This window comes from Alosa sapidissima, chromosome 3 (assembly GCF_018492685.1).
Source record: "Alosa sapidissima isolate fAloSap1 chromosome 3, fAloSap1.pri, whole genome shotgun sequence".
Lineage (NCBI taxonomy): Eukaryota > Metazoa > Chordata > Actinopteri > Clupeiformes > Clupeidae > Alosa > Alosa sapidissima.
In genome coordinates, this window is record NC_055959.1 from 2523507 (window position 1) to 2536134 (window position 12628).

The 12628-nt window shown below is 40.4% G+C and overlaps 2 protein-coding genes across 3 annotated transcripts; one reads left to right on the plus strand and one right to left on the minus strand.

Moving 5' to 3' along the window:
- Positions 1-431: 431 nt before the first annotated feature.
- crb3a (crumbs homolog 3a) lies at positions 432-5751 on the minus strand. 2 transcript variants are annotated; one of them, XM_042087545.1, is made up of 5 exons: positions 5383-5751; positions 5126-5181; positions 4589-4774; positions 1753-1811; positions 432-1602 (listed from the first exon to the last, which is right to left on the minus strand). In XM_042087545.1, exons 3-5 carry the CDS (start codon positions 4674-4676, stop codon positions 1399-1401), a joined length of 351 nt encoding a protein of 116 aa, XP_041943479.1. In that variant the 5' UTR covers positions 4677-4774; positions 5126-5181; positions 5383-5751; the 3' UTR covers positions 432-1398. The 2 variants fall into 2 exon arrangements, with proteins under 2 accessions (XP_041943479.1, XP_041943478.1); XM_042087544.1 differs by lacking the exon at positions 5126-5181 and adding an exon at positions 5220-5297 and having other exon boundaries at positions 5383-5748.
- Positions 5752-6713: 962 nt separating this feature from the next.
- On the plus strand, positions 6714-11466 carry asf1ba (anti-silencing function 1Ba histone chaperone). The gene is made up of 4 exons (XM_042087542.1): positions 6714-7188; positions 7564-7679; positions 8070-8246; positions 10696-11466. Exons 1-4 carry the CDS (start codon positions 7080-7082, stop codon positions 10888-10890), a joined length of 597 nt encoding a protein of 198 aa, XP_041943476.1. The 5' UTR covers positions 6714-7079; the 3' UTR covers positions 10891-11466.
- Positions 11467-12628: the final 1162 nt, after the last annotated feature.

Genomic DNA, 12628 nt, shown 5'->3' on the forward strand with positions numbered 1-12628 from the left:
ATTCATCACATTACCTTATTATGGGTTGCCATAGCCTATAATTAATTTTGCCTGACTTTAAGTGGATGTTTTAATTTAACACACAGAAAAAGATTACGTTGTTGAGATGCTTACAAAGGTATTATAAGTGTAGCTGCATCTGCGCATCACAATCTAATGGCACTTAGCATCCACTCACCACTCACATGAACTACTACTACTTGGTAACTAAAACTTCTGCACTTATAAACAGATGGCAATATATAAAAACGACAAAAATATCTTACTATTGGTCATCAACAGTATAAATCTAACTGGGCAAATATATCCAGATTTAATAGGATATTTAGCAAACAAACCATTTTAAGCTTAGGTTAACACAAAGGTCCAAAGGCTTAAAAAAATAAAATTGTTCTATAAAGTACTGTGACAAACACAAATAGGAATGCCAGTTCTGATTTGATAAAAATTACATTTAATATAACATTCACAAATTAGATGGAGATCACATTGTAATTACAGCTGAATAAGATAAAGTGTCGGAGTAATTCCTAAGTTGTAGTTTTAGTAAACTGCACAAGGTTTGTGCATTTATTGATAGTTATCAAGAAATGTCTGATTGAAATTAAAAACGATTAAAGTGTAAACACCACATTTCTACTTACTACTACATTCAAATTATGATACATGAAACTTGCCAATGAGATTCCCATTACTATGAAGACCATTAGTGTCACATCACATACATTAAACGCCAATCATATCTCTAAAAAAGTCAAAAATAATTAAACATTTGAAATATTTAAGTAAAGTTGTTTAGTAAAAACTGTAATTTGGGTTTCAACACATCCCAAATAACCAGCATGAAATGTTTATGTGCAGTTTGTGTGTATCAAACAAGCACTAGCTCACTAGCAGCAGTTACTATAGCTACTTAAAACAGTTAGGCTAGTGCCACAGGAATCCCAAAACAGGACTTTACATGAAGAACATCTGTTCTTTAGTACCACAAGAATCTCCTCTTGCGGTCCTTCAAGCTTAAGCTTACCCACAGGGTACATTTTGTTAAGTGTTATCCTTCTATAAAATGATCCTTCTGGTCAGTGTTGAAGATTTCCACCTTCCTTGTATCATAAGGCTAGGAATGACATCACATCTGTAGGTAGCCTCTTGGAAAGCATGTGAGGTGGACGATGACAGCGTACGCTTCTATCATATCTCCTCTTTAATAGCGAGCAGTCTGATGACATCACATGAATATTTCTCAATCCATGCACAGCTGTCTCTGTGTCTTTACTGACACTCCACTGTAGTCCAGCAGCCGCTACAGAACCTATTTGGATGAAGGCACAACTCCCTTTTGGAAGCAAACTGTGACATCACTCGGATGGTAGCAGTGCTGAGAGTCCTGCTAGTGCATTAGATCAGCCGTTCCTCTTTGGGTAGTTTGAGGGCATCGGGCACGGCTGCGTTGTGTGCCCCGCTTTGCTCCTCGGCACTCGGCCGATACGTGCCCTCCGTCTGCCTCTTTTTCCTCACCACAATGAAGAGATATGCCAAGACTGCAGCGATGATGGCTAGCAGACCCAGCACCACTATGGGAACCACGATGACTACAACATCCTGTAAAACAAAACACAGGAGATCAATGTGAGAAGACTACTACAGTAGGGCATGAATGGGAAAAACTGCACCGAATAGAGATTAAGAGATGAGATTTTTAGTGTCAGTCACAACAAAAACATCAACAAAGAACATAGGCTCTGTACTCACCTGGGGGCTTGTGGTATTTGCATTTCTGGATAGACCACTGATGACTGTAGCATTTCCAGCTGTGGAAAATTAGTGAGTTGGTCAAACATGCTGAACATGAAACATGCTGAATATAGAACATTTCCTCCCGAAATCAGCTACTTACTCCAGCAATCAGATACAAACTAGCTATATGAAAAACAAATTTGTGTCTTAACCAATCATGAAACAGAGACGCAGACACTGCCAGATAATAACTTTACACATGAATACAATTCAGAGAGGAGGGATGGACTGGTGGCTATGAGTACTGGAACACTTCACTTCACTCACATTGGGCCCTATCGTACACCCGGTGTAACGTGGCGCCAAGCCTTGCTCGTATCTTACACCCAATTCAGTGATGACTTTTTCGCCATGCACTCCACTTCAATTGAACATTGTGCCCACGGGCGTGTCAATTAAAAAAAATAAGTGTGGTCAGGCACATGATACAAAAATTAGTATCTTACACCCTCTTAAAATCATTACGCCACTAACCAAGAAAAACCTGGTCTAAAACGAAATGCGCATATAAAGCGAGACGTAAACAGCCCTTAGTAACAAGTCCCAAATGACACGTCTGCAGGACAAATATCCTTAGGATTTTTATTCAGTCATTCGAACATTATTAGGGTAAGTGTTGCTTGTTTTCGATTGTAACCCCTCAATAGTGAAAGTAAATAACTGTGTTTTGCTGTTGCCTATGATACCACGGTGAAGTTAGTTTCCCTTTGCCTATGAGTTCAAATAATAAGCGAATGCAGATGCATGTAGGCTATACTCTAGTCACACACAGATTTTTAAAGCAAGGTTTAGTGGAATCTCTCGTGTGCAAGTAGATTCCTTAAGATGCGCTCTGTCAAAATACCGACACGCTGTCTGACGTTTCGCTGCTTGCTCTTAAAGGAAATGACAGATGTCACTCTCATTGGTTTAAAGGATGTTACGCCCAAAACACACCCATGACTGATTAAGAAACATAAGAACAACCCTTTTGAACAATGTGCCTGGCGTCTGATTACAAAATCACACTGTTAAATTAGCGAATGTGGAGTGGACACGCCTTAAACCTTGCATCTCTGACCAAGCGTTTCAGATTGCTAAAATTTAGCCCTTAGTGTTTATTGCACATAACCTAATACAGTACAACAAATCCATATGCAAAGACTCATACTTAAATCTTTGCAACTACTTAGAAGAACCTAACGTAATTCAACATCCCCATACAAACATATTAACACAGCCTACATCACAGAAATCAAAATAGTCCTACAAGAGGAGGGCTTCTTACCTTGCCATTCTGAGTCACAGTAATAATTAAAAAAAAAAACTAGATAGGAACTGCAACTCTTTCAAAGGGTGTGTCACACAAAATGACTGCACTTTCCTTCAATATACCCAGAAAAGAAATCTACACCTATTCGAATTTTCTTATTTTTTGAGAGAAATGTACATTTGGAGACATTTGGAGAATTTCTAAATGACTGTACAGTCAGTCGTTGGGCCAGCCGTGGCCTACTGGTTAGCGCTTCGGACTTGTAACCGGACTTGACGGTTCGAACCCTGACCAGTATGCACAGCTGAAGTGCCCTTGAGCAAGGCACCTAACCCCTCACTGCTCTCCGAGCGCCGCTGTTGTTGCAGGCAGCTCACTGCGTCGGGATTAGTGTGTGCTTCACCTCACTGTGTGTTCACTGTGTGCTGAGTGTGTTTCACTAATTCACGGATTGGGATAAATGCAGAGACCAAATTTCCCTCATGGGATCAAGAGTATATATACTTATACTTAGTCAGTGATTTTGGATAAAGGTTAAATCCTTTGAAATGGAAATGGGTGGAATTGTGTCTGGCTTGGTCTGAGCTGCTTTGTTACCCATTTACAGAACCAGGAGTGTGTATGAATACTGTTTTTTTTTATTATTACACACATCAAACAACGGACAACTTAAGTACAGCGAGGAACAATTCACTGAATCTGACAAAATGTGATTAGACTCGCAGACCTAATCTAGCCCATGCCCTTCAGGTTTCTACAGTGACCAAGCCACTTCTCAACTTAGTAGCTTTTCTCTCCATGCCTCTGGCCATGTGATCAGTCTGCGATTGCACTGTGCTCAGTGACCACATCAAATGGGACATGCGAGAAAGAAAGCAGAAGCAACAACAGAACCTGTGTGTGACTTTTGGAAACCACTTCTGGACATGGGCCTAGGTGTAGGGGAAGCTTGAGGAGATCTGAACTCTCAGTGACTTTGTGGCAAAACCATATGGTGGTTGGAGGGTTGTTTGGAGACAGATTAGTAGTTAATCATTCACCTAAGGTAAATGGTCAAAGAGCTCAAGGACGGAAGTGGCATCTTGGTCAAGACAGCAAAGTTTTTATTGCTGTTATTGTTGTTTGCTTAGTTCCTTAATTCCAGTACATGAGATGCATATTTTAAATGAAAGATAACAGGACTGACACTGACCAAAGTGCAGTAGGGACCCACATATTGGGTGAATAATATAATATTTATCTACGGAATGTAGAGTGTAAAGTGCCTTATTCCTGTTTTCAGGACCACATTGCCTTCCCACATCCTTGAATGTTCCTACAACTTGTTGACATGTTGATGCCTGTCAGTGACTGGAACTAAAAAAACAGAACAGGAAATAGTGGATAGTGAAGTTGAAGACTGAAAAAACTTTACTGCACAGTACACGCCCTCCCAGCCCTATGCTCCTCAACTGCCAAGCCTGTGGGAGTGAGTGCCTTCTTGGGTGGTTAAGATTAAATTCCAGCAATGAAATGGTGGAGGGGCCAGGCATGACTTACCTCTAGCAGAGCTATTCTTCAGGAAGAGCAGGAGAACACCACCTGCCACCAGCCCAAAATGTGGTATTGTGTCTGGCCCAAGTGTCATTTTCAGTTTTTCTGCCACCCCTCAACTCTGTGGGTCGGCTTTCTGTGTCCAAGAATCAGGTTCATGCCATTTTTTCAATAATCTCAGCCGTTGCCACCCTGTGAGAAATGAGAAATATGTTTATAGAGTTGAGAATGTACTAAAACTGAGGAAAATACATCTCTCTTATAACACCCATCTCTCTCTCATAAACTATATCTCAACAATTTTCAAAACCAAATGTCCAAAAAGAAACAAGTTAATCTTTGTCCAGCATGGCACCCTGCACCTGCTAATAATAGCCTAGCAACAAACCAGAGGTAAATAGAGGATAACGGCGCAACGGCGTAACGAATAACTTATGATGCTGATTCACATGCTGTTTATAAAAGCAAGCATAAAATGAACTAGGCTATTTATGGAGTGGACCAAACAAGTGACCAGTAGGGTTAAAGTCAACTGAAACTGACCTGCGCTGACTGACCAGTTGGCTACCATCCGGATAAGAAATGCCCATGGACAAATGCTGAAGAATCAAATTAAAGGAATGAATTATATCAATACCTGTTCACGTAGAATTAGCTCTATCCAATGGTGATGGTTATCCTTCTGAATGATATGAAGAAAAAATGCCGCTTCCGCCTTGCGACCGATAATTTAAATTCAATCGAAGGAGTTCTGGCATATAATTAACTTGCATTAGTACATATATAGGACATTTACTAACCTCTGTTGAGTAGCCTTTATAGCCTACACAGATCTGGTTGAAGCAAAATTTCTTTCTTTCCCCCCCAAAAAAAAGAAATGCCGAGACCGACCTATGTAAAACAGTTTTTTCCTCCTCCTCTGGTCGTCCCTGTGGTGATCACATGACGCAGGCTCACGTTACAGTACCTGAGCCCAATGTTCAACCTGTTGCAAGGCCGATACAGACGTGTCTTTGTGTGCACTTTGAGCCGACTGCAATCCACCTGCTCGCTGTGCGCACTGGAGCGCTACTCTCATCCATCACCGTGGAGACTTGAGACGAACATTTCAAAATGCTTTTGGCTCACACTAAACTTTTTCTAGTTCCACAAAGGACAGCAAGTAAATGCTATTGTTTTAAGCGTCATACCATAGTGCGTTTTGCCCTCCAATTACTAAATATCATGTATTACAATGGCATGTTGCGCCCCCCAGTGGTTTAGCATGATATTCTGGACAATTAGGAAAGCAAGAATTCTTAAAATTCCAGGAGCACGACTAATCGCAGTGTGCTCTGTTAATCCCTTTCTGGTCCAAATTGCATTTGCTATCTCAAATTCAGGCTAAAACAGTGGTCAGTATATATGAATGCAAAATACTCGTTTCTTGGGATAGCCTAGTGTCACACTTCTTAACCAAATGGTGCGTGCCATGGCAGTCATTATACTGGAAATAGTACACCGTATACTTTCACATAATCTCCCTGTTTATTTAACAACCACAGAATAATTATCAAGAAAAAAAGGTAGCAATAAGGTTTGGCATACAAATAGCTCATGAGTGACAGACTGAAATGGATCTTGAGGGTGTTGTCTGAATATTCTTTCCCACCCATTGACTCATATTATTGTCAGCAGAACACATGTCAGCAATGTTATCACTGACACTGAAAACTGCTTAAAATGAAAAGCTATGATAACATCATCTTGGGCGGATTTTGGAAATTAAGCTCTTTGGAAATGATAGATGGAGCATTTTTTGTGTAGGAGGCCTAATGGCCCACAACATTACTAGTATCAGATATAATATAATATATCATTATATAATTAATATAATATAGATCCATATATAATTGTAAAATATTTTTTTAAATCTACACTCCCACTTCTCAGTCAGGTATTAAGAGAACAATCTTACATAAAAAGTGGAGAATTGTTTTTAAGGAACGACCCAATCTGATACCTCGTTGTGAAATGCTCCAATTGGATAACGCTTGCCAATTTTTAGCCAATCCAAATGGCCGTATTACGGGGTCATGGCAAATCCACAGCCAATCAGAAATTAGATTAATTAGCTCTTTTTTTATGTGCGCTTGCTTATGTTCGTAGTCGGCGGGAGGACTGTACAGCTCCGGGAGAAAGAAAGACCGTAGAAGGGTCATAGTTTCTGTTGTAGTACTGTTAAACCAAAGTGTATTGTTATCTAACGTTAGACGATCTCATTCAGAAAGCTCGTAGATGTATTGGTTTGTCTGCTAACCAACCAGCTGTTTAACCGGCCAGGTCTGTCTGTCACCTTGCTAACTAGCTATTATTAGCTAGCTAACGAAACTAACTAGTGGCCTTGCTAACTCCTGGAGAAACGTTTTGTTTAATTAACTAACTGCATTGACAGCCATCCTTTAGGTTTGTTCAGTTAAACGTTAAACGCAATTTTAACTAGCTACTCGCCAGACTAATGGCGAAGGTCCAGGTTCTCAATGTTGCTGTTTTGGACAATCCAAGTCTTTTCGGAAACCCTTTTCAGTTTGAAATTACATTTGAGTGCATGGAAGATCTACCCGAAGGTGAGCAAAACATATCGTTACCTGATAAAAAAAAAACATGCAGAGTATATTTGATACAGGCCAATGCGACTTTATTGTGCTTGCCAGCCATGACGTTAGAAATTCCCTCTTTCCCTCCAAGATGATGTTCGTGGCGGGAGAGGAACATTATCTTGGCTAGTATTAGCCAGAATGCCACTGAAGTTCCCGTCAACGTTGATTTGAATTGTTTTGGAATTTGATTAGATTATTAGTCAAAATAAAAACATATATGTATTGTGACAAGAGAAATTACACCTTGATGGACAATTGTTAGTCATGGAACGTTAACACATCATGCTGCAAAGGTTAATCCGTGTTATGGTGTCTATTTCAAATGCGTTTTCGGTATTGAAGACCTGGAATGGAAGATAATATATGTTGGCTCAGCAGAGAGTGAGGAATATGATCAGACTCTTGACTCCGTGCTGGTTGGTCCTGTACCAGCTGGGAGACACATGTTTGTGTTTCAGGTGAGTATTGATTATATTGACTGTCTACTGTATACACAATTGCACAATTTCTACCAAATTTTGCTGCTCTTATTTCTTCATTGTATGTGCCTTCTTATTTGTACTTTTTATATTGTTTACTTGAATGTTATGTCTGTCTGTGGACCTAATTGGTAAAATATGTCTTGTCTCCACCGTGGGATAGTAGGAAACGCAATTTCGATCTCTTTGTATGTCTTGACATGTGAAGAAATTGACAATAAAGCAGACTTTGACTTTGACGTCCCCATCATGTTTTGCTTTCCTTCAGCTTGCGCTACCTGATGGCTCCCTTATACCCAATTGTACGAGTTCAGCCAGTTTACCTGGCGGGCTAAAGTTTTTTTTTATCCTTTTTTTTTTTTTTACCAGGCGGAGGCTGCAAACCCTTCTTTCATACCAGAGAGTGATGCAGTAGGCGTTACTGTTGTCCTGATCACCTGTACATACCGTGGACAGGAGTTCATCCGCATTGGCTACTATGTGAACAATGAGTACACTGATCCTGAGCTGCGGGAAAATCCACCTATCAAGCCAGACTACTCACAGGTAGTATTGGCATCAATTCACACAACACTCTGTGAACTCATAATATAACACCACAGTTCTGCCTTACATTTTTAGGCAACCCTTGACTTCTTGCTTCAAATGTTTAAAACGACCTTCCCAAATTGAAGTGATATCAAGCAGTGGAAGTGGCATGAGGGTGACCAGGGGATGGCCGAGGCTATTTTAGGGGGTCCACAGACTATGACTTTGTGTTACCCTAATACGACATCTGACCGGAGCATGACTGAATCTTATGGTTGCTGAGGTAGTTCTGATCTTTACATATCCCGGATTTCTTCAATTATGATTCAATTCAATTGTGAATTCTATTGGGAACCAATCTCTTATCTGATTAACATGCAGTCAAATTGTCAATACTTCTGACAGTGACTCCAGGCTTCCCACGGGTCATGGAATTTCTGGAATATCGTGGAAATTTGATAGAGTCTATTCCAGACATGGAAAGTCATGAAATTGTATCATTTGTGGGGCAAAGTCATGGAATATCAGGGGATTTTGCAGTTTAAAGTGTACTTGCAAAAATACATTAATGCAAATAATATTTATATTATATATTATATGTCTACGAGGAATTGATGTATATCTGGTAATTAGCTTTACTGCTACTGAGTGGTTGTGGTTAGCCTAACGTTGCTTATTCAATGTCCATTTATTCATCTCCCACTCAAAAAAAAGGTTCTTGAATGCTACGCAGGTACTCTGAAATCTTTGGTCGGTATATTGTACGATTCATTCTAAGTAGACTCATTTCGAAGCCACCTTGAAACGGTGGAAAATCAGTGGAAAACTGACTGATGAACTGGATAATGACTGAGCTACAAAATTGATGGTAGTTTCCAAGTCACTTAGCATGTTTGGAGGCAGACTTGGTATGGTTTTGGCCCAGCTCAGGATTAAGTCCAAAATGAGTGGACCAGCTCAGCACGGTGTGGCACAGTCAAAGTTGTAATGGAAAGAGATTGGCGTGTTACACCTTGGCTTGGCTGCAAGTGCCAACGGAAAAACCTCCCTTACCTGTACTATGCATTTGTGTTCTTGGATAAAATGACTGTACTGTATATTAATGCTGTTTGTCCTTTGAGGTTTTACAGCTATTTATGACAGCCATACACTTTATCTTTTAGATCTTATAAGGATGTTATAGACTTTAATATTATATCTTCTTGATAAGTTGTCCATATCCATCCTCATACATCAAGTTATCAGCTGTATCAATAACTGACAACACCTGAACGCAACACTGAGCAGTGTCCAGGTTATAGGTACAGGTATGGTTTTAAAAACTGCTCATGTCATTGTCAGCAGTATCATGGCTATTGCATGGCAAAGCATCAGCTGCGACACTGACTGACTGTTAAGTGTCCTTGTGTTGCCTGTACTAGGCCAGAAAAGTTGCACTGGAACACCCCTGCAAAAACTACTGTCCATGGTCAGCTACCAAGTACATTCTGAGTGGTGTACATTCTAGATGTACAAAATGTAAACAGAGCAGCACTTATTGCACTTGTTTACCATTTTCACCCTACTCTTGCTGTAGAAACCACATAAATAGATCCAGTAGTCCAGATGCAAAACACTGCCAGGACTGTATCTCCTTACACTGTGCTTCTTGACAACAGATAGGTAAATTAAACAGCCAGTCGGAGCAATCATTTTACCAACAGCTCCAACGCCTATTCAACATGCTGAATCAGCTGCATACAAGCTAGCAGAGGTTTGTTGTTGCCAATGATGCAGCACACATCACACTGATTTGAACCGTAGATTCTCAGAGGCCCGACATTTTCAGATGTCCAATCCTCGACTTGGTGTGTGCTAGCTTTGAACACAGAAATGTAGGCCTAATGTGGGGGAAATGCCATAGATCGAAACCTCTCTATAATAACAGGTTACATAGACCAGATAAAGGCAAGTGAACCCAGAAACCCTATTTCAGGGTTTTTGTGAGGTCTTAAAAAGTTTAAAATGTACCATTGATTGGTATTAATTGATTGGTTAAACCTCAAAAGCTGGGAAGACACTGACATTTTACTTATGCTACACATTTCAGTTGGTTGCAAGTTCTGTGCTCGCACACACATGGACTATAAACTATGTGACCTGCTCAAGATGGCTGACAAAAATGTTGGGCATGCATGAAACGCATACACGCACTATTTCATGCACACAGTTCTGTAAATCTGAATGAAATCATGGATGGGTACTTTGCAAGTAATTCTCATTTTCCTCCATATTTTTTATACTTGTCGCACTATGAATGATAAAAGTCCTTTGAGTCAAACAATGATCTTGTTTATCTGCAAAAACCCTGTATTTGGGAGCAGGAAATAGCTATTTTCCATTTATTTTCTTAAGTTTGTTTGTATGTTTGACATCACACCATAGCAAACAGAACATTAACAACAACTTTTTGTGCTTTTTCTTTCAGCTCCAGAGGAACATTCTGGCTTCCAACCCACGTGTAACTCGCTTCCACATCAACTGGGAGGGGAGTGCAGAGAAGATGGAGGATCTGGAGAATGTGGATCCGGCCCCCAATACCACGATGCCCTCTTGTGCTGGGGGCAAAGCGCCACCCCTTGGTCTTGGAATGATGCCAGACAACTCCATGGACTGCATGTAAGACAGACTCTGCATGTAGACCTGACACAGGAGCACATCCACGGCCTCACTCAGTCCAGGAAGTCAAGCCTGAGAAGTGAGAAAGGAGTGGCTGCCTGAAAGACACACTGAGCCAGCTAAGCCTTAACAGCCCCCAAACCTCTTCAGTATGTTTGTTTTATCCGCTGGTATGCACTTACAGCAGATAGACGTTGTGCGCCTCTGGCTGAAGAATGTATCGTATCGAGAGCCTCATTGCAAAAGCACTAGGGAACATTGAAGCAAGCATAGCTGCTACGATCTTGGGATAATCATATCTATAATTTAAATATTTATTTATACCTTAAAGTCTTTACTCTTTACTAAGGAAATGGGCAGGTGGCCTGTTGGGCTAAATGTGAATGTGTGCCTTTACCATTCTTCCTCATTGGCCGTCCGTATTTACCAACAACTCTTCCTCATTGGCCGTCTGTATTTACCAACAACTCTTCCTTAGTGGAGGATGCAGGTGACTGGGTTTGTATGGGTGGTCAAGTGTATTATACTGTATATCTAATACTCTGTTTTTCTATGTCTTCAAATAAACCATGTTTTGTTATATCTGGTTGATTGGTTGTGAGAGGGGGATGCAAGAGGTCACTAACATCAGACATTCTTGATTGTACACTTTAATACTCCATCACCAAAACAGAATCACTTCTGAGCATTATGTTTATGTTAAGTTCTTAGTAGAGGCTTTTATTGACTTAAAGTGATAGCTGATTTTAGTAATAATAGACAGAGTAGAATTTAACAGAATAACAACAATAACCATAAACATGCAAACTAACTCTGATAATTAGTTAGATACAAGGTAAAGAGATTTAGATATTATATATAGATTAAAACTATAGCTAGAATGTTGAGCATACTGTTAATCATTCCACCAGTGAGGAAATAATAAAAAGCCTTGACTGACTCTTAGCAAAGTCCTTTTAGGCAAGTCCCTCCACTCGGCAACGCTTTTTGGGCACGGGCACTCATCGGGCATTCATCTCGGCAGAAATGCGCGTGCGCAAGGCTTCACGACACCAATCTACTGCAATCTTGCTCCAGCGGCGAGATCACAACACATGATTGGCGCGATGTCTTCACAACACACCACATTATTGGCTCAATGTATTCACAACATAGCACATGATTGGCTCAATGTATTCACATGTCAACGTTTTGCCGCGGAAGGGGTGTAATATGCGTAGACAACTGCCATATTGGCGTTACAAACTAAGCCCATGCATTTCTATGGAGGATTTTTTGAGTGCTGTGTCTCCTCATCAGAAAGTCTCTGCTCTTAGTCTTGATGGAAGGCAAAGATTATAGAATCCCTTCTATACATTGCTGTGGAATGCAGACATAGCAGATGGTCATCAAAGGAACAGTGGGTGAGAAGTGATGGTGGATCATGGAATTAAGATGACGATTGCTATCAGTGCCAGGAGAGAGGACAACATTCCCTCTCAACATCATTGGACTACCAGTAGACAGAGTGTTCATCTTGGAGTTTAGATTTTGTCTGACTTGTCAGGGATGCTCACATCAAGTACATGATCTGCAAAGTCGAGGCCAAGGATTCATAATCCCAGAGTTGCCAAAAGAGCTAGTCTCTCATGTCATGTTCTAAAGCAAATATACCTAACCTTCAATTATCCAATTCTCATCCCAGTGTGGGGTGAGTTGACAAAGAGTCAGGAGATTGCTGCAATTGGAATCCTATCTTTTCT

Excerpts from the sequence above, each read along its gene's own strand:
- crb3a (XM_042087545.1), bottom strand. The coding sequence starts at position 4,676 with ATGACACTTGGGCCAGACACAATACCACATTTTGGGCTGGTGGCAGGT. Across the intron at positions 1,812-4,588 it reads GAAGAATAGCTCTGCTAGAG|CTGGAAATGCTACAGTCATC; the intron begins GTAAGTCATGCC and ends AATTTTCCACAG. Across the intron at positions 1,603-1,752 it reads CAAATACCACAAGCCCCCAG|GATGTTGTAGTCATCGTGGT; the intron begins GTGAGTACAGAG and ends TTTGTTTTACAG.
- asf1ba (XM_042087542.1), top strand. The coding sequence starts at position 7,080 with ATGGCGAAGGTCCAGGTTCTCAATGTTGCTGTTTTGGACAATCCAAGT. Across the intron at positions 7,680-8,069 it reads GACACATGTTTGTGTTTCAG|GCGGAGGCTGCAAACCCTTC; the intron begins GTGAGTATTGAT and ends TTTTTTTACCAG. Across the intron at positions 8,247-10,695 it reads TCAAGCCAGACTACTCACAG|CTCCAGAGGAACATTCTGGC; the intron begins GTAGTATTGGCA and ends TTTTTCTTTCAG.